Source organism: Dromiciops gliroides, chromosome 6 (assembly GCF_019393635.1).
Source record: "Dromiciops gliroides isolate mDroGli1 chromosome 6, mDroGli1.pri, whole genome shotgun sequence".
NCBI classification, from domain to species: domain Eukaryota; kingdom Metazoa; phylum Chordata; class Mammalia; order Microbiotheria; family Microbiotheriidae; genus Dromiciops; species Dromiciops gliroides.
Window position 1 is genome coordinate 248,347,105 of NC_057866.1, and position 26,445 is coordinate 248,373,549.

The 26,445-nt window shown below is 39.4% G+C and overlaps 1 protein-coding gene across 2 annotated transcripts in view; it reads right to left on the bottom strand.

Annotated features, from left to right (window-relative positions):
- Positions 1–3,254: 3,254 nt before the first annotated feature.
- Positions 3,255–26,445, bottom strand: part of HERC3 (HECT and RLD domain containing E3 ubiquitin protein ligase 3) — a 122,479-nt gene continuing 99,288 nt past the window's right edge. For both annotated transcript variants that reach the window (XM_043971015.1, XM_043971014.1), the window contains exons 24-26: positions 11,245–11,428; positions 10,638–10,740; positions 3,255–5,057 (exon numbers count right to left, since the gene is read on the bottom strand). In XM_043971015.1, the coding sequence (XP_043826950.1) occupies positions 4,849–5,057; positions 10,638–10,740; positions 11,245–11,428 (496 nt within the window). In that variant the 3' untranslated portion in view covers positions 3,255–4,848. The remainder of the gene's footprint in view (positions 5,058–10,637; positions 10,741–11,244; positions 11,429–26,445) is intronic.

Genomic DNA, 26,445 nt, shown 5'->3' on the forward strand with positions numbered 1-26,445 from the left:
TTCCCCCATCTAACCTTTAAAACCTCTTCCTTTTTTCCCCTGGACCCCATGTAGCCCCCATATGCCCATTTTGCTGATTTATATGTTTCCTTTGGTTTCATGAATAAGTGAAAGAAACAAAGAAGTAACTCAATTCCTGCAGTCTTGGGAAGAGGCTCTAGTCCAGGATGGTGCATAAGCAGGGTTCTAGTCATCATATTCTTCTTCTACCACCAGGGTCCTAGAACTGAAAACGTGTGTGTGTGTGTGTGTGTGTGTGTGTGTGTGTGTGTGTGCGCTACTCTATGCCATGCAAAGAGCTGTACTTAAGTGACTGCTGCAAATGTCCTTTGCCTTGTTTCCGTGCTCTGTCTGCTCTTCCAGCAAGAAAACAAGCAGCCAAAGGATCCACCCATCACTTTGCCAGTTGAGAAGGTGGACCATTTTTTTGTTTGGCTGCTGATGGTGTTCCTGTTACTCCGCAGTAGCCTATACACTGCCCCTCCCCACCCCTCTCCCCATTTCAATGTTAGTCCATGAGTCTGAAATATACTCCACCATCTTGGCTCTGCCCCACTGAAATATACTCAAAAGGTTACCAAGATAGAAAGGCTCAATCAATCAACAAGTGTTTGGTTTTTTTCCCAGCATCCACTATGCACTAGGCAATGTGATACAAATACAAAGAATGAAATAATCCCTACTTTCAACTAGCTCATTAAACCCCAGTCTCAGTCTATAGGCTGTCTTCCTCCCTCCATGACACACACACATGCACACCTAAACTTACAGGATTCAACAACTCATATGATTTATTAACAATTATCAGAATCAGCAAAAAAAAAAAGTGAAGGGTAATTTAAAAGGTGTTTTAAAAATTTTTTCCCTTTCCTCCCTACCCTTCCTCCAGTTGATATGAGACAAATGGAAGGAAAGAGGCTGAAACTGAAACCCTTTTGGGGAACTTTTTTTTTTTTTTTGGTGGGGCAATGAGGGTTAAATGACTTGCCCAGGGTCACACAACTAGTATTAAGTGTCTGAGGCTGGCTTTGAACTCAGGTCCTCCTGGGGAACTTTTCTAATGCAGCTCTGAGTAAGCAGAGAGAAAAGAAAGCAGCTGTGGGTTAGGCTGGCTCTCAGCACGTGTAGTATAGTCTGGGGCTTCTTAAACTTTTTCCATTCACAACCCCTTTTTGCCTAAGAAATTTTTATGTGAACCCTGGTATATAGGTATATAAAATAGGCATACATAACCTTTTACTGTAGCCAAATTTTTCACGACCCCCACATTCAGTTATGTGAGCCCACATGGGGTCAAGGCCCACAGTTTAGGAAAGTTCGTTGAAGTTCACCTAGCCTTGATCTCATCTACATCTCTGAGCTTGCTCCTCTCTGCCGAAGTCCAACTCCCTGTAAGCCACAACCCTTGTGAAGCAGCTCTTATCTTGTTCCCGGCTCCCCTTTGCCAAGAATGCTCAGCTTTGCATCCCCCTTTTGTGGTTTCTGGGGGCAGTATACCTGCCTCCCTCTTTCAAACCCAAGAGAAACTTTCAGAGACCAGGTTGTTTTATAGACTGTGAGAAACATCTCGGACAGATGTCTCACCAAGGCCAAGAGAACCTAGAAAACCTTTCATTCTGGGAAATGTATCCCTATAAACATTTCCTCAGTCACCAAGTCTCTATGGCTTTGTCCTCTTGAGTCTTCCTGGTTACAGAACTACAAGACATCTAGAGCCTCGGGAAGCCGATTAAATACACACTGACCCCGCTCTCAGTCACTGCCAGGCCCAGAAGGCAGGGCTGAAGGGAGGGAAGGCAATCGAGTCATCCCCGTCAGCTTTTGAACTCAAGTCCTCCTGAATCCAAAGCCAGTGCTTTGTCCACTGCGCCACCTAGCTGCCCCTGTAATTTTTCATTCTTCAGGAGTTTAGCACTTGCCTCCCACCTCCACCCCAATCCCAGTCTTCACACTTGAGAATTTCAATATTCGTCTTGATGTTTCATCCTATTCTCTGACCTCCCCGTTCAACTTTCTTAACTTCTCATTGCTAAATGGGAGTGGTTATACCTTTATATCACCATCACCCATAATATTTTTCCTCCATAATTCTAAACTCTGAAATTCCTCGCAGGATCACTGAATTATATATTTGGAGCTTAGGGATTCTCTTAGTATAACTCCATTATTTTACAGTTCAGGGAACCGAGGGAAAGAAAAACTTGGGAACCTGCTCAGGATGTGTGTGTGTGTGTGTGTATGTCATTTGTAATGTAATATATATTAGGTTACATATGACATACACACACACACACAAACACACACACACACACATATATATATATATATATATATATATATATATCACGGTTTATGACTCCAAACCCATCCTTCTAAGTCTGTCCTTCCTCCTATCTGTGCTATAATAAAGTTTTGGGGTTTGGGTTTGGGTTTTTTTGTTTGTTTGTTTGTTTTGTTTTTGCAGGGCAATGAGGGTTGTGACTTGCCCAGGGTCACACAGCTAGTAAGTGTGAAGTGTCTGAGGCCGGATTTAAACTCAAGGTCTCCTGAATCCAGGGCCGGTGCTTTATCCACTGGGCCACTTAGCTGCCCCCTATAATAAAATTTTTATACCAAGTCTCCCAGTCTGGTCTCATTTAGCTTCCTTCATGGCCTTCCTTGGTTCATGGGTTCCTCTAAACATTATAACTTACCTTTGTTTTGGGTTTGTTTTTTTTTGAAGGGCAATGAAAGTTAAGTGACTTGCTCAAGGTCACACAGCTAGTAAGTGTCAAGTGCCTGAGGCTGGATTCAAACTCAGGTCCTCCTGAATCCAAGGCTGGTGCTTTATCCACTGCGCCCCCTAGCTGCCCCCTGTATTTTTTTCTTTTTTGTGGGGCAATGAGGGTTAAGTGACTTGTCCAGGGTCACACAGCTAGTATCAAGTGTCTAGGGCCAGATTTGAACTCAGGTCCTTCTGAATCCAGGGCCCGTGCTTTATCCACTGCGCCACCCACCTGCCCCCACTGCCCCCTATATTTTACCTTTGAATTCCTTACTTTCTTGTTTTATCAATACTCTTTGATGACATTAGTACCTAGCACAGTGTCTAGCACTAGTAACTGCTGAAAAAATGCTTGTTGATTAACTCAGTTATCAATATGCCATAGGTTGGGAAACTCTTCAGGGAAGGACAATATACTAATTTAGTGGAGAGTTCAATATGTTACCAAATCTGACCCTATATTATTCATTTTGTAGGGACAATGAGGAAGTCTAATTTAAAACATCAGATTTATTGCATAATACCGAACAGTATGCACACACATAGAAAATAAACATTTCATATCCTTGTATTATAAAGAGACTGAAAAACTACCAATGTAGCAATCAGAGAAGTTTAGAAAACAAAAAGCAAAAGCAAAACCCTATATCCTTTTGTTGAGATGTGTAAAGTTTAATAATCTTGTAATATCATGTGGTTCATAAATACTGCATATTATATAAATAAGTTTTCTCTAGCTTAGAAGGTCTTTAAAATTAGATTCATGTGAATTCTTTGATCATGAAGGACATTTTTCCATGATGTGGAAGGTAGCAGAATTCCATTCTTTTGAGAAACAGCTATGATTCAAACATAATCTCCCACTGTAATCGAGCATTTCAAATTTGCAAAACATAAGTTCTGTAATAAAGAATGTCCTTAATTTGCCAGCATTGAGTGAAGAGGGAAGAAAAATCTATGGGAAAGAAATTTTCCATTTTTTAATGTAAATTTCAAAAGAATATATTGCATGCATCCTCTGAAGGGAAGGAAGGAAAAGTTAAATAAAGTTAGAGAAAAACAGAAGGGGGAGAGGAAGAATTCTAAAACGAAAGGGGGAAGAGAGAAGATTGGGGAAAAAAGAAAAATGAAAAAATAAGGGAAAGTGAGTTAGGGAAAAACTGACTAGAAATTTCACACTGTTACATATGGTTTATTGCTACTTTCTCCTGGCACAAGATAGACTCTCTAAAAAATAAAACTTGCCAGGAAAGCAGGATAATGCAAATAAAAAACTCACATTATTTTTCCAGAGGGACATGCCTAAAAGAGGCAGAAATAGGACGAGTTTCCACTGAAATGCCAAGCTATTCTGCAAATCGTTCAGAGGAAAAAGGAAGGGGACCGTATTCATAAAAAAGGAGGTTTATTTTGTTTTTTCTCTGAAGCTCTTAAAAAAAAAAGGTATATAAAGGTTCATTGTAAGTTCTCAAAGCCAGACCAAAGCCATAGACTGAGACTCAGTGGTTTAGAACTGTGAAATAGTCATTTCCTCCTGAGTGTCAGAGCAATGGTTGGGGCTTGAGTCAAAGCCAGCCAAATGCACCAGTAAAATTTCAAAGGCTTCCAAGAGAGTGAATGATTCAACATTCTTAGGTAAGGAAGAAATGGTCAACAAGAAAGGAGCTTTTAGAAGAATGAAAGAATGGGATATTGGACAAGGAATAATTGTTAAGTGGGAAAGGCATCTGGAAACTGACAGCTAGGAAACTGACTATTGTTTTACCCAGCAGATCACCAACCACATGGAGAAGTGTGAGGGGCAGCTGGGATGGAAGAGGTTGAATTTGAGAAGGTAGTTTTTATAAAATCTCCAAATGAGAGTCAATTCCCCATTCCTGAACCCACTCCACCCCCAACCCAAATGCTGATTTGTTAAGACTTTCACTGCTTTGATATCCCTAGAAACATATCACTGAGATGCCGTCTTCAAATATTTCAACCCAGTTCCGATTGCACAAATCCAAAATAAAAACCACTCCATGTGTTCTTCTACATGAGGCCCAGTGTGGGCACTGGGGAAGGGCGGGTGAACTTGGGATGCCTCAGGCTAAACTAAATCCTTCATAGTGGTCAATAGCCTGAGTCAGGCGGGTGTTTAGGATCTCCTTGCTGCTGTATTTGGGTAGATCTAGAAGGTTGTAGCAAGTATGAGCTACTGGCAAATATTCCTCCCCACTGGTTGTGGACTGGATGATGATTCGAAGGCTTGACATTCCATATATAGGGATCCGGTCACTTCCTGTCAGAAATACTGAGAATAACGGGATATGGGATTAAAACCATAGCCAAGCAAAGAGTGACAATCCCCGCCCCCCAATGTTTGTGTTCAATTCTGATTCACTTCTACTAATGTTGAAAACACATCACATAGCAGTTTGTGCTAAGCAGGCCACTATTTCTTTTGTAAAAATAGATTTTATTTTAAATTTATGGAATAAAACAAGCATTTCCATAATATGGAATGAGGAAAAATATGACTGCACATGAAACCACAAATCTATTATGTACAAATCGCTATTCCTTTTAAATATACTAAAGTTATCATGTAATTTTTTTTCCTTTCTTTCCCCTTCCCTTCCCCCTTTAAGTACCTCAGAGTCCATCACAGATAAAAGAATTGTAGAGTTAGAAGGGAAAGCCAGAACCATCTAGTCCAACCAATAGATAGTAACCTCTTTCATGAGCAGGGACTATCTTTTGCCTTACATTGTATCCTAGGGTTTCACACAGTGTCTGGTATTGGAGCTTGTTGACTCCATAACCCTATACAAGGTTAGTATCATGATTTCATGGTCCATCCTTGTGGTTTTTTTGGGGGGGAGGGAGGCAATGAGGGTTAAGGGACTTGCCCAGAGTCACACAGCTATACACCTGTGATTTCATGGCATAGGGAATTCCCAATGAGAAAACTCCTACCAATGCAGCTCAAAGACTGCACTTCTGTAGACTGTGTCTTTATTTTTTCCTGGCCACCCTTCTCTTATGTGTTGTCTCCTCCATTAGCTGACTATCTGCTGATGGTCAGGCAAACAGAGGAGCCCCGAGAATAGGAGTGTTCTCCCAATCACCAGCCCTCCTTCCAGCCCAGACCTTGAAGCAGTCCCTGGGAGAAGAGGCCGTCATCACTACCACTACCACTACCACTGTCAACCAACTGCCACTGACGTAGCAGATAAGACTGGCCAACTGAAACATTAAGGCTTTCTGAAGGTTGCACTACCTCCCCTCAGACCATGGTGGGATGAGTCCAGTACTTTAAGTCCAATAGCCTTGAGTATAGTAGTCCCATTCTCCACTCACCCCCAGGCCAATGGACCTTGCAACTCAGCCATCACTCGTAAGAAAAGGGACTGCCACCAACAATACTGACTACCAATCAATCAATGGCCAAGAAAGCCCAAAAGCCCTGGGAACAGCAAAATGGAAGAAGAGGAAGAGGAGGAAGAGGAGGAAGAGGAGGAAGAGGAAATTAATATAGTTTATATTTTTGTTCCCAGCATTTACAACTGTAACATCTGAGGGAGATGTTACCTGGAAACTCCCTTTACAGACACCAAACCCCCTACCTTCTTAGCAATAATAACTACCATTTTACAGTACTTTAAGGTTTACAAAGCACTTTACATAGTATTTCAACCTAACACAACAACAGGTTGTGAAACAGGTGTTATTCTTATTTTATTAGGGGGAATCTGAGATTTCTTCAGGGTTATACAAGTAGTAAGTGTCTGAGGCATAATTCAAAGTCAGGTCTCTTCCCAACCCTCCATGGTTATAAAGACCTGAAAAAAGAAAATTATTTTGCAACTAAAGCCCTTGGCACTGTCAAATGGTTCATCAGAAACTGGTATCATTTTATTAATGGAAATGATATTAAAATTTTTGTACTGCTTAGTTGCCACACCCTAAAGACTCCAGGGCCTTCCCATCTGATTTGCAGCTAACACCCCATATCATCTGCCCCATTAGAACAGGGGCTCAATTAAAAACTGTTTTACCATGTAATTGGGGAAAAAATAAAATACACTATTTTAAAAAATGTGAGCTCCTTATTCCAATAGCTGCTATTTTTTTATCCATCACATTTCCATCACCCTGGAGAGGACACTCCAGCTACTCCTCATGGGGTAGATACAACACGGGCTGTAGCAGTTACCGGTTATAAGTCACTCAGGAGCTGCAGCTCCCGTATCGGACTGCACAGCCACGCTGTGGCCTGTGGCTCTTCAAGGCGCTGATCCATGGTTGTCCGCGACTGATGGAGGCCTACTACTACTACTATGTCTTTCCTATACTACTACAATAGCCTAGTCATTGTTTTTTTCATTAATTGGTAAGTACCTCATTTGACAGCTATGTTCCAATTTAAAGTGCTATCTGAAGAGGGATCAGGCCAGTCTAAGTTTTCTTTATTGCTGACAATATCTTTACTATTATTATCACAACTCATTGTGTATCACATAGGAATGGTAAAGATAGGTCACTATCATTCCTTTTTCATTGCTTGATTGCCTAACTATTACATGTGAGTATCAGGATTTAATTTCATCCTCAGGAGAAAAACTGGATGAGTCAGGGTGAGAATTACCTGTCTTTGTGTGGTTTTTATTTCTTCAGATAATTCTCTTTTTTAAAGCTTTTTATTCGGTGTAGCTTGTAGACTATGAATTTTTAGCATGGTGACATCTATTAAAGTATTGTAATTAAATATCTATGACTCAATATTATAGTGTTACAGGAATATCATGCTGTTAGTATGCCGTTGTGGGCATCAGTGGTGGCTATAATCAGATGCTCCAGTTCCAGAACAATTTGTTTGTTGGATTCTTTAGAATATTTTGAGATGTAAGTATCAGAATTTGCTGGTTATTGGCTTATAAAAGACAAAGAGCTTTTGGCTTATAATTTTAGCTTCCTGATTAGCATTATTATTATTTCTACTTGTTATCCTTTGAGATTTTATGTGAAACTTCCACTTTGAGAGACTCCTTTCCTAAGCAGAAGTAACTTTTGCATCAATACTGTTTATTGTAATCCTTTTTGTTTGCAAAGATTGAAGAGTTCTTTTTGCTTTTCTTGTAAATATTGCAAAGTTTCCCCCCGCCCCCAAATCTCAAACCCCAAGATAAATGGGGTTTTCTGTCAGTCGTTTTCAGGATATTTATTAGTATTCAAAATGAGCAGGATACCCATTCTAAAATAATGACCACTTCTAAATGTCACTAGCTATATATTATCTTTAGGTTAATTATGATAATGTGCCCATTCTAGGTTTGGCTCCAGAAAAAGCCAATGTCTTAGGATCCTGAAGATGTGTCAAAGCCAAGGTGTCTGAAAGACAAATCATGAGGACAGAAAAGACTGTCTATGACCTCAGGCAACTGGGCCCTGACTGGTGAGTACACCCCATATCTTTAAAAACACATGAAGAGGGAGAACCTTTCTGATAAGGCCTGACAATAGAAACCAAGTTTTTACAGCATAGAACCAGGAGCAGTCCAACCCTAAATTGGATTGCTGCCAACGACTCTTCCTGTAAAGGCTGTTGGAGGACAAGAGGAAGTTCTATAGACAGAATTAAGTGTGCCTTTCACTCGTTAGAACAACAGGGCCTTGGTACCTTTTGTACTCCCTGCACTCACTGTTTTCCCAAGTCCCAGCCAGCTGTAATTAATTTCTTGCAATAACTGATACCCTTTGCTATATACCACTGAAACATATGTGAGGGATGCTTTGGATTCTGTTTTCTCCTTTTGGTCATGGGAAGCAGGGAATGAGCTGATATTTGTCACGTACCTCCATTTAGACTGCTAACTGCCGGAGAATGCATGGAAGAGCCCAAATACCTCTCCAACCCTTAGAAATATTCCCATAAACTGAACTTCCTAATTCCTTTCCTTGCCCTTAGTTTCTTTCTTCCCAGTGTATCTTCCACACAAGTGGCAAATTGATGTTTTTTAAAAGCCCAGGTCTGATCATGTTCCTACCCTGCTCCAGAAACTTGAGAGTCTAGGATAAAACAGAAATGCCTTTGTGAAAGGCCTTCACAATCGAGGTCAATAGCAGTCTCACGTTACTCTCCCTGTGTCCTTTATGTTATAGACAAACTGACCTATTTGGTGATCTCTATACACAATCCTCTGTCTTCTTTTTTCTGTGCTTTTGCCCAAGCTGCAGAACCTTCTTAGAATGTCTCTCTTTGAACTTCCACCTCTAGGAATCTTTAGGCATCTTTAAGGCTCAGCTCAAATTTTCTCTCTTAAAAGAAGCCTCTCTGTACTCCTTAAATTGTTAGTCCCATCCCTCCCCCCCCATACCCAATTACTTTTTTTGTATTTATACACACACACACACACACACACACACACACACACACACACACACACACACACATATATTCCCCCCCCACCCCAGGGCAATGAGGGTTAAGTGACTTGCCCAGGGTCACATCGCTAGTTAAGCATCAAGTGTCTGAGGCCAGATTTGAACTCAGGTCCTCCTGAATCCAGGGCTGGTGCTTTATCTATTGTACCACCTAGCTGCCCCCATATATTTTGTATTTAATTGTCTAGGTTATTTGTCCTTTGTTCTCAAAGAGGACTGTGATTTCAGGGTGATGTCATGACTTGCGATGAATTGGATTTATGTGAGGGAGGGCTGTGCAAGGTCACTAACCTCACTCTCTCCTCCAGAGCCATCTGGGTCCAGTGGCAAGATATACATCAGGATAACTGGAGATGGCCCTGGATGTTTAAGGCAATTGAGGTTAAATGACTTTCCCAGGGTCACACAGCTAGTAAGTGTCTCAGGTGAGATTTGAACTCAGGTCCTCTTGACTCCAGGGCAAGTGTTCTATTCACTGAGCCACCTATATGTCCTCAATCATTTAGGCAGATGCTGTTTTCACCCTAGTGGAATGTAAGTTCCTGATCCAACCATTCTGGAGAGCAATTTGGAACTATGCCCAAAGGGCTATAAAGCAATGCATACCCTTTGACCCAGCAGTACCACTATTAGATCTTTTTCCCAAAGAGATCATAAAAAATGGAAAAGGACCCATATGTAGAAAATATTTATAGCTGCTCTTTTTGTGGTGGCAAGGAATTGGAAGTTGAGGGGATGCCCATCAATTGGGCAATGGCTGAACAAGTTATGGTATATGAATGTAATAGAATACTGTTGTGCTGTAAGAAACAATGAGCAGGTGGATTTCAGAGAAACTTGGAAGGACTGACATGAACTGATGCTGAGTGAGATGAGCAGAACCAGGAGAACATTGTACACAGTATCAACAACATTGTGTGTTGATCAACTGTGATAGACTTGACTCTTCTCAGCAATACAATGGTCTAAGATAGTTCCAAAGGACTCATGATGGAAAATGCTCTCCAAATTGAGAAAAAAACGAACAAACAACCAACAACTATGGAATCTAGATACAGATTGAACCATACTATCTCTATTTTTTTTGTTTTTCTTTTTTGAGGTTTTTCCTTTTTGTTCTGATTCTTCTTGCACAGCATGACTAATGCAGAAATATGTTTAATGTGATTGTACAAATATAACCTACATCGGACTGCTTGCTGCCTTGGGGAAGGGGGAGGGAAGGAAGAAAAATTTGAAACTAGAAATCTTATAAAAACAAATGTTGAAAACTATCTCTACATGTAACTGGAAAATAATAAAATACTTTTATGGGGAAAAAAAGGAATATAAGTTCCTTGAGGACATTGCCAGTCAATTTTTGTCTTTGAATCCCCAGCACACAGTAGGTACTTAATAAATGCTTCTTTAATTACTGAACTGAAATAGACTTCTCATTAATACTTACAAAGAAATTTCTTCTTCTTTTCCAAAGGAAATTCATGAAAAGTTTCCCAAAACATTTTCACTGTGGGATGTGCAGCTGAATAATCACCCTTATAGACTGTGCTCTGTTAAATAAAAAGTCCAAAGAACTTACAAAAACAATAGCATTTACAAAGAACTTTACAAAAATAATAACAGTAATTAGGGTCTTTTTCTCCAGAAAGTAAATATACTAACAAACAACATAATTGATAGAAATCAGAAAACTTAAGAAAAATCACACATTAGCCCATCTATCCTATGGGCATACCCTTAAGAGGTGAGCACTAGGTGCTATGATGTCCAGAACTATGGGAACAGAAGGGAGGCAGAATATTGGAGAAACATTTGTGGAAAAATGAGGGCGCAAAGGCAGGCTCAGCAAAGTCAAGGAGAAAGATAAGGAGAAAACATGTTTAGGAGGAAAGACTCAAAATAAATAATAAATGGTTAAAGACAGTCTCCCATAAATTAAGGTTAGAGAAACCCTAATAAACTGGGATATATCATTCAAAAGGTCAGGCTCAGAACAGGTCCAACCCAGATTACTTCTGCTCTCTCTCCATCAAAATGTCATATTATTTCCTTACCTCTTCCAATTCCTCCCAGTTATAATTGCTGTTCCCCACAATCATGGCCCTGAGCTCTGAGGGCTGGAAGAGTTCCAATACTTTGCCTCCACACACCTTCAGGAAACCACTGGAAAAGGCCGCGTACCATTCATGGATGGACAGGTGGAAGACATAGTTGACGTAAGCATCTACAAATTCCTGCCTGCCCAAAGAAGAAAACATAGAAGGCATTCAGGTTATGTTGTGGAGGCCGACAAGGGCGCTGTATCTCAGTGCTGGCGTTTTCGTGCTTTTCCAGTCCTCATTGTTGTTTTGGTTCCTGTAGTGATATTTGTAGAATGAAGTCTGCTCCAGTTGTTAAAGGACTATGGTATTGAATGCCTACTTGTCCTTTTTTAAAAAACTGACACCCAAAATAAAACCTCTTTCTGAGAGTGAGGCACCCTACTAAAGAGAGACAACCACAACCAGTGTGGAACTCCAATATCAAGAATTCCTGATGAACAATTGAATGTATCTTCCACCTTCAAACCCGAACAAACCCTGTGCCTAAAACAGTTTCTTTGGAAACTTGGTGATTATTGGCCTTTTTCCTCAGACTCATATGCAGAAAGACTGTCTCATCCTAAGAGAAATATTCATCAGGTCTAAATGTATGCCAAAAGTCACAAAGGAGTTTTAAGATTTAATAATTGCTTTATTTTTTTGTTTTTAGTTTGCAATACTATGGCATCATATATAGCATATATAGGAAATTAATTTATATTATGTGTGAAAAACAAATCTCATAAATGGTGAAAAATATAGAAAAAAATTAGGGGTGGGGAAATGAGGGTTAAGTGACTTTCCCAAGGTCACACAGTTAGTGTCAAGTGTCTCATGCCAGATTTGAACTCAGGTACCCCTGAATCCAGGGCTAGTGCTTTATCCACTGTGCCACCTAGCTGCCCCTGAAAAATTATTTTCAAAGAATTAAAACATCATAACTGTTGGTCCACCCTGTATAAGATTCCCTCACAGTCCCAATTCACTAAAGACTAAGGCATTTGATAATCTTGTGAGATTGTTGAAAATGCTTCAAACAAAATATACTTGAATACAAATACACACACACACACATACACACACATCCTAGAGAGATGTACTCACTACAAATACCTTCAGTCACTCAACATATAATAATTTTAATTGAGAAAATATTTTCTTTATATTTAATTTAAATCCTTTAGCTATGTTTAAACTATTAGATTTCATATCAGACATTGGTAACTCTAGATGGCTATAAAATAGTTCTCCCAAGATTAAAAAAAAATATTTTAACTTGTCTTTTATCTGAGTAGCTCAAGTTCCTTTCCAAGAACAACATTAAATTTTAACATGGTTAGCAACCCTTAATATTGACTGAGTAAAATTTATCATCCCAGGACCCCAAAGAACTTAAGAGGGAGAATATTCCAGACATGGGAGATAGCTTGTAAAAAGTACTGTATACAAAGTAACAGCAATATTGTAAGATGATCAGCTGTGAAGGACTTAGCTATTCTCAGGAATACAATTATCCAAGACAACTCTGAAGGACTTATGAAAAATGCAGTGCATCTCTAGAGAAAGAACTGATGGTGTCTGAATACAGATTGAAGCATAATTTTTAAAAGTTTCTTTTTCTTAAGGTTTTTTTGTCTGTTTTCTTTCAAAACCTGACTAATATGAAAATATTTTGCATGACTACACATGTATAACATATTGAATTGCTTGCATTCTTGGGGGGAAGGGAGGAAGAGAATTTGGAACACAAAGTTTTAAAAATGAACATTAAAACTGTTTTTATATGCAATTGGGGAAAAAATTAGGAAGGAAGGAAGTTAAAAAAAAGCTGAGTAAAAAAGATAACTTGTAAAAGAGCTGAGATTTTATGGAGAAATTGCTTTAAGACATGAAAGAATCTAGATTCCACTCCCCCCCCCTTCCCTCAATACATTTAGATCAACAAATGTTATACAGATTTCTTTCTCACATTTTTTTTTGTAAAGGGGGAGGGACAAAGAGAGAAAAAAAACAGAAGACAACAGTATAGAGGAAAATACACAATTAAAAATCATAATTGTAGATTAGGATGAGATGAATGTGCCAATAAACTAGAAGATAACAGAAAGAATCAAAAAGCATCATTTTAAAAACTGTTGTTTATAAGCAATACACGAAACATAAAGAGCTCCATAGAATTAAAGTAAAAGGCTGGAGCACATTATTATGTTGCATTTTAACTCAGAAAACCAGGAATGACCATCTTTTCTGACAAAGCTGTAAGAAAAACAGACAACAGAAAGATAAGCAGGGAAACTAAATTCTGCTTAAAGGCATCCAAGATAAAAAATCAATATCAATACCTAATATATATGACCTAAATAACACAGCAGCTATGTGAGGGAAAAGTTTATCAAACTAAAGGAAGAAAAAAGACAAAGAGAACTCTAAAAGTAAGGAGTCACAGTGTACCCTTGGAAATTTAGATAAATCTAACAAAAAAGAAAAAGGATATGAACAGAATTTTATCAAAATTGGATATAACAGACACTTAGCCATATTTGGGGCAACTTTAGAAAAACTGACCATGTATTAAGAACATAAAACTTTCACCAACAAATGCAAAAAAAAAAAATCAAAACTACTAGACACACCCTTTATTGCAACTACAATTCAATAAAAACTATGTTCAATAAAGACTCTTTGAAGAGAGAATTAAAAACTAATTAGACACTAAATAAGTTAATTCTAAAGAATTGATGGGCCAAAGAACAAATCATGAAAGTATTTGAAAATTTCATTAAAGATGACAGCCCTTAAACGACACACCAAAACTTATAGTTTTCAGCTAAAGCAATCCTTAGGGGGAAACATACCTCTACACTTTCATTAACAAAAGAAAAAGAACAAATCAATTTTTTGTGCATGTAGCTAAAACACCAGAAAGAAATTTTTTAATTCCAACCTAACACCAAAGTAAAAATTCTGAAAATAAAAGAGATAAATCAAATTAAAAGAAAAAAGAAAAGAAAAAAATTTTAAACTACTGAACTGATAAAATTGACAATTAGCTAATCAAATTAAAAGAGAGGGGACAGTTAAAGTGTTCATATCAAAAATCAAAAAGAATTGGCAGTAACCGAGAAGGAAATAAATCATTTAGTCAGGTGAAGTTAATGAATACTTAAAGAAATGTAAAATATACAGAGCTACAGAAGAAATAAATAATCAAACAGAAATACTTTTGAACAGGGGCAACTAGGTGGTGCAGTGGATAGAGCACCCACCGGCCCTGGATTCAGGAGGACCTGAGTTCAAATCTGGCCTCAGACACTTGACACTAGCTGTGTGACCTTGGGCAAGTCACTTAACCCCAACTGCCTCACCACCCCCCAAATATATATATATACATATATATATATATATTATATATTTGAACAAACCATAAATGAACTGCCAACGGGGGGGGGGGGGAGCGCAGGAATCTAGGACCAGATAGATTTGTAAGTGAATTCTACCAAATAAAGAACAATTACTTCCAACATTAAATAATTTGTAAATATGGGAAATGAAAAGACCCATCCAAACTCTATGACACAAATTTGATTTTGAGACTTAAACCAGGAAGAGGTAGAGCAGAGGAAAAAAATTACAGAGCAATATCCATAATCAACATCAACACCAAAATATTGGATAAAATATTTAGGATACAAACACTTAAAAAGATGATATACTATGATGGGTTGGACTTACAACAAGAATACAGGGTTTGATGAAAATAAGGAAAAATATAAACATAGTAGATGACATTAATAACAAGAATAATAGCAGGTTTTCATTAATAAACAGGGAAAAGGCATTTGATAAAATCTACACTTGCTCACCCCATTTCTTTTAAAAATGACAATGGAGGGGCAGCTAGGTGGTACAGTGGATAGAGCACCGGCCCTGGAGTCAGGAGTACCTGATTTCAAATCCAGCCTCAGACACTTAACACTTACTAGCTGTGTGACCTTGGGCAAGTCACTTAACCCCAATTGCCTCACTCAAAAAACAAAAAAACAACAACAACAAAAAAAAGGAAAGCATAGACTACCATGGTAGCTGCTGCTATTTGGAGTATGTGTATTAAATATTGATACTGATTCATTATCTTTATTGGCTTTAAGCATAATGTAGTTTCCCTGCAATGGACTTTTCTTTAATATGGTAAATATCTGTCTAAAACCAGAATCAAATATATGAAATGTAAAAAGATTAGAAGCATTTTCAATTAAGATCAAGGATAAAGCAAAGATACCCATTATCACCACTATTATTTAACATTGTGCTACAAATGCTAGCTATAGCAATAAGCAAAAAAAACCAAAGAACTAATCATAGGCAAGATTGAAACAAGATTATCTTTGTTGCTTATTGGTGGTCTATATGGGGATCTAAGGAATAGTTGTTGGTGGAGCTGTGAAACTGTCCAGCCATTCTAGAAAGCAATTTTGAACTACGTCCCCAAAGCTGCTCATATATGCATATCTTTTTTTTTTTTTTTTGCAGGGCAATTAGGGTTAAGTGACTTGCCCACAGTCACACAGCTAGTAAGTGTCAAGTGTCTGGGGTCGGATTTGAACTCAGGTCCTCTTAAATCCAGGGCCAGTGCTTTCTCCACTGTGCCACCCAGCTGCCCCATATGCATATCTTTTGATCCAAAAATACCACTCCTAGCTTTATACCCTAAGAGATCAAGAAAAGAAAATCCCAAATATACAATGATGCCTTTTTAAAAAAAACAACAAACAGGGGGCAGCTAGGTGTCTCAGTGGATAAAGCACCAGCCCTGGATTCAGGAGGACCTGAGTTCAAATCCAGCCTCAGACACTTGACCCTTACTAGCTGTGTGACCCTTGGCAAGTCACTTAACCTCCATTGCCTTGCAAAAAAAAAAAAAAAGAACAAAGGAAGGAAATAAAGAAACACAATCAGTATAGCCTTAAAAGCTACAGGTTGAACTTATTATATACTTAGAAAGAAAAACAAGTCACACTGAAATAGAAATCTACAATTTTGTGTACAATTCTTTTCCCCCTTTTATTATGCATATGGAAATCCCCATTTTATTTGGTGTTTAAGTTCACAAAAGTCATAAAGACAGGAGAGGGAAATGTCATGTATAGGAATCAAAACAAACCAGTGACTGAAATACAGCTTTCTAGAAACTCAATGCTAGCTTAATACTTCACCTACAAAAGAGGTTAAGTCTGAAGGGTTTAGTGGAAAAAAAAAAACTAATCATTTCAAGTCTAATACTAGATGAGCCTCTATCACCACAATAAAACATACAAACTTGCATGTTTACATTTCCAAACATCACAGTGAAGTTCTGCCAGCTGGATGGGTCTGAATCCTGCTTGGTTACTTCCCTGTCTGTATTGAGGACAGCAATTGTATTATTGGACTAACCATTAATTACCTACAAGATTAGGTTCGTACTCATGCTGAGTTTCTGTTTTGCCTGTTACTGTTTAGTAAGAATTATTGACTCGTGGCCCCTCCTGTTATATGTTTGTGCCTCTCCTTAAGATGCCTCACATAAGATTATTTAAGATATCATCACAAAGATCCTGCCAGTACTTTTCTATCTAGCCGCTTTTGGGAGCAATATCCTAACCCTCCCCCCGCCCCCAATACATCTTAGGCTAGTTTTGTCCTTAAAAATTATGGAGACCATCATTAAGACCTAATTGGCTGATATCACTCACTGGACATCTAAGTGTACTTGGCCACAAAGAATTTCATACTTGGGGTATGACAACCAACAATTAAGGGAAGGGAGCTGAGCTCATGAGAATCAACTCGATATCAACTGAGATAAATGAAAAGCCTGTGAAACAGTTTCTGGGTAATTAATAACTAATTTATTAATTAGGCTAGTAAATAATTGATAAATTGATGATCAGCGGTCTCTCTCAGTAACCAAAATCCAAATTTGTTGAAGATCATTGAATGCTTAAATACCTTTGAAAAAGCGAGTGTCCCTGAAAGGTGAAGATCAACCCTGACTGGTGAACAACCAATGAGGAGGGTGGACATATTAATGAGGAGGTGGGCTAAAAGTCATCAACTTCTCCTGCTGAGAATGTGACTTGATCATGAGACTCGGCTGCCTCCAGCACTCTGGACAAAGAAATCAATCTCTACCCAGACCACTCTGGTTGGTTTTCTCCTTCATAAATTGGGTCACCCTAACTTCTAACGAATAGTTCCAAGGACAAGGGCTGATTTCCTAAGGGCAAGAACTTGCCTAGACTGGATTCTGTTTGTAAGGCCTTTCAGTTAGTTGGGGTCCCACCCAAGATCCAGAAGCATGTACCCAGAGGATTTGGGCAATCTCATCTATCAGCAATGTCCTTCAGAGAGTGGCTGAATGACCTACAGGGGCTGGTCCCTGAATGAGGAAATAGAAAGGGAAAACCTTAACCCTGATTTAATAATTCATTATTAATATAAGAGAAAAATAATCATTTCACTCACCACAATGCCTATCCTTGTTGAATATCCTTCCACTATGTAAATCTCCTTTTGTTAATTGTTAAATGACTTACCGGTGTCTCACTTTGTTCCAATACTGAATAAGAGTAGAAATATCATTCAAATAGCCTGAGTCAGAACAATGGGCATTGTATGATAAGATTGGAACATAGTAACTTCATTGAAGAGGAAAGTGGACAATGATTGCTTCTGATGCTACTTTTTCAAATACCCAATCCCCTCCTCCCCAATGCCTGGGAATAAAAAGACTGGCCTTTGAACAAGGAGAGAAAGATGTGTATGTGTTCTGGGTCCTTAAGAAATGTACCTTGAACTTTTCCCCAAAGAGATCATAAAAAAAGGAAAAGGACCCACATGTACAAAAATATTTATAGCTGCTCTTTTTGTGGTGGCAAGGAATTGGAAAGTAAGGGGATGCCCATCAATTGGGGAATGGCTGAAAAAGTTGTGGTATATGAATGTAATGGAATACTATTGTGCTGTAAGAAATGATGAGCAGGAGGAGTTCAGAGAATCCTGGAAGGACTTGCATGAACTGATGAGTGAGATGAGCAGAATCAAGAAAACACTGTACACAGTATCAACCACATTGTGTGTTGATCAACTGTGATAGACTTGATTCTTCTCAGCAATACAATGGTCCAAGATAGTTCCAAAGGACTCGTGATGGAAAATGCTCTCCAAATGCAGGAAAAAAAAAAAAAGAACTGTTGCATCTGGATGCAGATCGAACCATACTATTTCTATTGTTTTGTTGTTGTTTTTCTTTTTGCTCTGATTCTTCTCTCATTACATGACTAATGCAGAAATATGTCTAATGTGATTGTACATATATAACCTATATCAGATTACTTGCTGTCTTGGGGAGGGGGGGAAAGGAAGGGAGGGAGGGAGAAAAATTTGAAACTAGAAATCTTATAAAAACATGCTGAAAACTATCTCTACATGTAACTGGAAAATAATAACATATTTATATGGGAAAAAGAAATGTACCTTGAAGATAATTATATCTTTTAGGATTATAAAATGTGTTATCTCAGGGCCTTCCAGTCTAGTCATTCAAGCTTTCTCCAAATTCCACAAGTGGATTTCCTCAAAACTCAGTTGACCTTTAAAGTGGCGGAAAGGAATTTAATCTGGGAAGATTAAAAGGATTCCCCTCAGACTAAAGGACAAATATTTAGGGATGAAGTGTGCAATCCCCATGTAGGGATTGGAGGCCTTTCTATTGCTAATGGCTGCCATCACCTAATTGCCTTGGGGAAGCCTAATGAAAGGGCTCTTTGAGTTTTAAGGAAGTCATATCTGTATCTGAATGAGGAAACCCACTTGGTTTTGGAATGGCATTTTTGAAATCACAATGGAGCTCAACAAACAGTCCTCAGGGCTATACTTGTATAAAGACCTCAAACCATAACACTGAGAGAATACACACCTAAAGGTGCAATGGCTTTATTGCTTTTTATTTTGCTTTGTTTCCTTCCTGGACCATAGGCAGGTCATTCTGGGTCCCTCATTGGGGGCTTACTGGCAGCTGGAGAAATTTCCTACACTGGGGAGAAAAATCCCTGACTGGAAAGGGAACCCATAACCTGGCATGATAGCCTAGGATACTGAGCCATATGGTGGTTCCTGACATCCTTAACTATGGTGGAAAAGCCAAGGGCAGGGATAATGGCTGCACCAGCCAGCATTGGTGGGCAGAGGCACTGAAGGCCTACAGCAACCCTCTTCCCAGGGAGGTGGAGTCAGAGCTGGCACAGAAGAGCTCAGGCCCCAGAAGTGGCATGGGACATTTACAATTGCCCCGGCAGAGAGAGCAGCAGTATAGATGGGGCATCAGTGGAACAGGCCAGGTGGCAGCAGGCAGAAACGTGGGCCTCGGCAGTAATTGGGCAATTGGAAACTTGGATCCTAGAGTCCACAGACATAAGGGAAGAGTAGAGGGGAACCCAGGAGCTGTGGCAGCCTGGTAACAGAAGAGCAGGCCTTGGCAGTGGAAAAATTAGCTTACTTTAATGTAAAACTCTGGCTCCTCCACACTGCTGCTTGTATAACACTTGGTGATTATTGTATAAGTCCCCCATATGGAAGGTTCAAAGGACTAAGCAGTGTCACTGTTGGCAGGTGGTTTTGTTTTCTGGCGACAGAGGATAGTAAAAAGGTCTACACAGCCCCCATATAAGTGGGGCTTGGAGGTGGTCCATGGGGGCAAGCATATGGTATTCTCCCATGCAGTTCCCAAAATAAAGGAGATTCTGGCTTCAGGGCCAGGGAACATCTAAATGAGTGGTGTTGGAAGGTAATTTTCCCTCAACTGTCATGAAAATCGGTGACGATGCAAGAAATATTACCACCTTTGCTGTAGCCTTGATGTTTTTTGGTTTTGTTTTTGTTTTGTTTGCTGGGCAACGAGGGTTAAGTGACTTGTCCAGGGTCACACAGCTAGTAGGTGTCAAGTGTCTGAGGCCGGATTTGAACTCAGGTCCTCCTGAATCCAAGGCTGGTGCTCTATCCACTGTGCCACCTAGCTGCCCCGCCTCAATGTTCTTAATGTTCTGCTTATGGTAACCTATTTACATTGAGATTCAATGTGAACAACAAAAATTAGGCATCGCTAGCCACATATATGTGCTTATTTATTTAGAGCCAGGACTCAACTCCTGCAAGGAGGTGGGGAGACTGAAGCCTTGGATGTCTTGTCTTTGTTCTCCCATACTCAGGACACTGTTATGGTGTTCTGGTTTTTGCAATGTTTTTACTTTACTTTTCCTCCTTTAATGCAGCCTATATCAGGCCCCTAGGCAATTAGGTGCCACAGGTTTATGGGGGTATAGGGCGTGGAGTCAGGAAGGCCCGAGTTCAAATCCAGACTCAGACCCTCACTAGCTAGCTGTGTCAGGCTGAGCAAATGACTTAAACTTTGTTTGTCGCAGTTTTTCCCCATCTGCAAAATGGAGATAATAATAGCACCTGCCTCCCACAGTGGTTGTGAGGATAAAATGACATAACATTTGTAAAGTACACAGCACAGTGCCTGGAACAGAAGGTACTGTAGAAATCCTTCCTTCCTCTTACATTTTGTTGTTGTTCAGTAGTGTCTGACTCTTTGTGACCCCATTTAGGGTTTTGTTGGTAGATACTGGAGGGGTTTGCCATTTCCTTCTCCAGGTCATTTTTATAGATGAGAAAACTGAGGCAAACAGGGTCAAGTGACTTGCCCAGGGTCACATTGCTAATAAATGTCAGAGGCCATATTTGAACTCAGGTCTTCCTAACTCCAGACCCAGTGCTCTATCCACTAAGCCACAAAGTTGAACAGCATAATTTAAGTGGTAAACAGTCCTTTATAAAGGGATTGAAGGGGGCAGCTAGGTGGCACAGTGGATAAAACACCGGCCCTCAAGAGGACCTGAGTTCAAATCCAGCCTCAGACACTTGACACTTACTAGCTGTGTGACCATGGACAAGTCACTTAACCCCCACTGCCGAAAGAAAGAAAGAAAGAAAGGAAGGAAGGAAGGAAGGAAGGAAGGAAGGAAGGAAGGAAGGAAGGAAGGAAGGAAGGAAGGAAGGAAGGAAGGAAGGAAGAAAGGAAGGAAGGAAGAAAGGAAGAAAGGAAGAAAGGAAGAAAGAAAGAAGAAAAGAAAGGAAGGAAAGAAAAAAGAAGGAAAGAAAGAAAGAATGTGTAGGAAATTTCTCCAGCTGCCAGTAAGCCCCCAATGAGGGACCCAGAATGACCTGCCTATGGTCCAGGAAGGAAACAAAGCAAAATAAAAAGCAATAAAGCCATTGCACCTTTAGGTGTGTATTCTCTCAGTGTTATGGTTTGAGGTCTTGAAAGAAAGAAAGAAAGAAAGAAAGAAAGAAAGAAAGAAAGAAAGAAAGAAAGAAAGAAAGAAAGAAAGAAAGAAAGAAAGAAAGAAAGAAAGGAAGAAAGAAAGAAAGAAAGGAAGGAAGGAAGGAAGAAAGGAAGAAAGGAAGAAAGAAAGAAGGAAAGAAAGGAAGGAAAGAAAAAAGAAGGAAAGAAAGAAAGAATGTGTAGGAAATTTCTCCAGCTGCCAGTAAGCCCCCAATGAGGGACCCAGAATGACCTGCCTATGGTCCAGGAAGGAAACAAAGCAAAATAAAAAGCAATAAAGCCATTGCACCTTTAGGTGTGTATTCTCTCAGTGTTATGGTTTGAGGTCTTGAAAGAAAGAAAGAAAGAAAGAAAGAAAGAAAGAAAGAAAGAAAGAAAGAAAGAAAGAAAGAAAGAAAGAAAGAAAGAAAGAAAGAAAGAAAGAAAGGAAGAAAGGAAGAAAGGAAGGAAGGAAGGAAGGAAGGAAGGAAGGAAGGAAGGAAGGAAGGAAGGAAGGAAGGAAGGAAGAAAGGAAGAAAGGAAGAAAGGAAGAAAGGAAGAAAGGAAGAAAGGAAGAAAGGAAGAAAGGAAGAAAGGAAGAAAGGAAGAAAGAAAGGAAGAAAGGAAGAAAGAAAGAAAGAAAGAAAGAAAGAAAGAAAGAAAGAAAGAAAGAAAGAAAGAAAGAAAGAAAGAAAGAAAGAAAGAAAGAAAGAAAGAAAGAAAGGAAGAAAGAAAGAAAGGAAGGAAGAAAGAAAGAAAGAAAGAAAGGAAGGAAGGAAGGAAGGAAGGAAGGAAGGAAGGAAGGAAGGAAGGAAGGAAGGAAGGAAGGAAGGAAGGAAGGAAGGAAGGAAGGAAGGAAGGAAGGAAGGAAGGAAGGAAGAAAGAAAGAAAGAAAGAAAGAAAGAAAGAAAGAAAGAAAGAAAGAAAGAAAGAAAATATAAAGGGACTGAAGGACCTTAACAGTGAAGGGTTGGAGTGCAGTGGAAGTAATAGCTCAACCCCATCCCCCATCCAATTTAGGCTAGTTTTTCCTTAAAAGATCATACTTAGGATTTGATTGGCTCAGCGAGCTAAAGGCTCAAGCTGTTGATAACATCTCCTGTTCATCTGAATACAAACCAGCCATACTTTTAAAACAGGCACTTAAACAAGGCAGGTTTGCTTAGCTAAATCAACTTGTGGTGTTCTCAAGAGATATCCTAGTTGCATATTCTTCTTCTGCTCCGGCTAAGTAAATTTCTATTAAACGTTGAATACCCTAAGAGTGTCTGTCTCATTCTGTTCAATTATTGAACATAAACTACCAGGAAGCTGGCCAAAGAGTCAAGCCATTGCCCTCTGTGTATAATAATGGAGCAAACAGAGCTTGGCATAATGCATGACATCAGTAAGACCCAAGGTCAAGTCTTCGTTCACTTCCTTACTTTCCACTCCTCCACATCTTCCTGGTCAGCCTTTCCAACACCAACTACACTTACACTCATTCCCCTCAACTCAGTATGTGAGGTTGGAGAATTGGAAAACTCCTTGCTCCTCAGTGCCACTTCCTGGTTCTCCCTCCACCCCATAGACTAATCATCTCATCTTCTTTTGAGTTCATGAAATCAACATCTACCATCCAAACAAGATCCTGAGGGCTGTGGTCTACAGATCTGCAGGACATTACTCTTTCTTCCTCAAGGAGTTTAGTACATGCCTTACAATCTTTCTCCCCTCCCCAACTCCCACCTTCATATTAGGAGGCTTCAATATACATACTGATACTCCCACAAATACCCTCACCTCCCAATCCCTCAACTCCCTATGACCAATTCTCCATGACCTACTCCTCCACCACACACAAAGCTGGGGAAAGGGGTATAATGGGCCCACTGCAGTGATGATGGTTAAGGGGAGAACAGAGGGAGACTGGATTGTCACAGTGTAGAAGAAGAGTGGGTTCTGTAATGGAAAGCAGAGCAAGAGGTGGAAAACCAAAAGACTGTGACCAGATAAGGGAATTTCAGAATTCACAAACATGGACATGGTATGGTGGGTGATGGCAAGATCAGGGGTATGGCCCAGGACTGGGTAATGGGCAACAGAGCAGCCAAATGGCAACCAGTCCTGTGGCCAGTGCTAGCATCAACTGGATTATGTATCACATCAGAACAGTGTGTGACTTCAATCAAGTCACTTAAGTTTTCTATCCTCAATTTCCTCATCTGTAAAATGAATTTGTACTAGAAGTTCTACATCCATTTCAGTTCTACATAATCCTGTTCTCTGATGAACAGTTTTAACAGCTGGGTTTGTTGTTTTTTAGATAAATAAACACAAAGCTCACAGTAGGAGCTAAAAAACGACCCCCCAGTCAGAGCATATGCATGATTATCATGAAATTCATTACTGTTAAGGACAGCAAATAGAGTTTTTGAGAAGAAAGGATGGGAGGAGTCTGGCAGAAACAATAGAATGGGTCCCATCACTCTCTTTGCTTTCTAGAAGCTCTCTGACAATTTTTCCAGAACACTTTTAATCTTCCTTTTACGGTACATATTATAAAATGTTCTTAAGCTCCAGCCAGAACACAGACTAGCAAGGTGCAAGAAAGACAGAGATGACAACTTTCATAGCAAAACAAGTTATCTGCTTTATAGATAAATTTGTTACTTTAAAAGCTCCAGCTAGACATTAGATTTAAGATATTAGATAATGCTTAATTAGCTGGATTTACTTCTAAGTACACAAATTTAAAGGGGGAAGAAAAGGCATAAATCTATATATACTGACTTTTTTTTTTTTTAGTGAGGCAATTGGGGTTAAGTGACTTGCCCAGGGTCACACAGCTAGTAAGTGTTAAGTGTCTGAGGCCGGATTTGAACCCAGGTACTCCTGACTCCAGGGCCGGTGCTCTTCCACTGCACCACCTAGCTGCCCCATATACTGACTTTTTATACCTTGATTCTAAACATGTAGTACATGCCTTCTACTCTTAAATAGCATGACCCAATAACAAGTTCATATCATTTGAATTAGGAATAAAAAGAATTCTTAAGGAAGAAGATAACCCTGATGAGTATATAATATCTCAAAGGAAGCAACTGTTTAGAAAGAAGTGACTAACAAGAATGGATGGATCAAATGAGGGTTTTTTCCAGAACAGGGGAAAATGAGCATGTTTGAGAAGCAACCAATGGACTGGGAGAGATTCAAGATTAGTGAGAAAGTGGAGATGACAGGGCAGGACAATCTGCCAGAGAGGACAGGATTGAAGGATATTGCTTGTCCAACACATAAAGGAAGTAAAAAAGTAAAAAAAAAGTAAAAAAGACCACCTCTTCATGTGAGATAGAGAAGTAGGAGATAGTAGCAGAAGACATCTTGAGCGATTCGAGAGGAAGAGCAAAGAGGGAACTCTTGGTGAATAACCTCAATTTTTTTTAGTGAAATATGAGGTAAAGTTCTTAGCAGAGATGGTGGGGGTATGGGAGCCATGGGAGGTCCAGTTGAGGTTATGCAACATAAACTTGTAGCAGGCCTAGTCAGCACAGTTTTGCAATTTTCTCTAGCTTTCTTCAGCAGCATGTGGGTAGGAGAGACAACAGCAGATGGTGGGAGAGTAAGGCAAGATATAACTAATTTAACCCTGAGTTTTCTCTGAAATAGGATGAAATGATAAAATGAATAAAGGGATATATAATAGAGATACTTACAGCACCATCCTACAATGTAATACAGTCTCCTAATTTAAAGGCAGAATGTTTGCCACATAATTGTCACTCCTCCTGGTCAACAAGCATCTATTAAGTAAGTACTTGCATATAATTTATGAGAGAAACAATAGTATAAATAAGTAGCAAATGTATGCTAAGGAAATACAGAGTCATTTAAGAGTGAGCCTCTAGTAATTTGGGGGAGGGTGGGTCAGATTAGGAAAGGCCCAATGAAGTCCCTTCCATATTTCTTCTAAGGGATCTAAGCTACTTTTTACTAAGACCTTGGTGTATGCAGGTTAGGTTTGTTTTTTCCTTAAAAAGTGTGTAAACTGGGGCAGCTAGGTGGCGCAGTGGATAGAACACTGGCCCTGGAGTCAGGAGTACCTGAGTTCAAATCCGACCTCAGACACTTAATACTTACCAGCTGTGTGACCCTGGGCAAGTCACTTAACCCCAATTGCCTCACTAAAAAAAAAAAAAAAGTGTGTAAACTTCCCTTGAGATGTGGTTGACTAAGGAAGTTAAGGCTTGGACTATCTGTTCACCTAAAAGCATGAAATAGGCCTGGCAACCTATGAGCCTGGGATCCTTGAGACTTGCTAGATGTCTCAAGGGATTGGAGTGACCTCTATCGGCCCCACTGACTACATGCTTGCCTATATGCTTCTATTTGAGCTAAATGCTACATCTCTGTCAAGTATCTTTTCTATGCCATGGCTAAATAAATTCAGCTAACTGCTGGGAATGTCTTCTATTCATCACAATTCCAAACATATTCACTGTAATATATATAGAGTGGTAAATGAGCATAAACATAGAAAGGTAGGTCAGAGCCACATTATCAATGCCCAAAAGAATACTTTGTATTTTATCCTAGAGGTAGGAGACTTGGATACAAAAGATAAGGGGGAGGGGGGGATGTTTGGCTCTAATTTTTATTACATGTGTAACTTAGGGCAAGTCATTCACTACTAAGTTTCAGCCTTGTCATTTATAAAATAAGAAAGTTGGGGGGGGGGAGAAAAAGAAAAAAAATAAGGGAGTTGGATGAGATGATTCTTGGGTCCCTTATAGCTCTTGATAGCAATGACTCCTATTCATTGAAGATTCCAA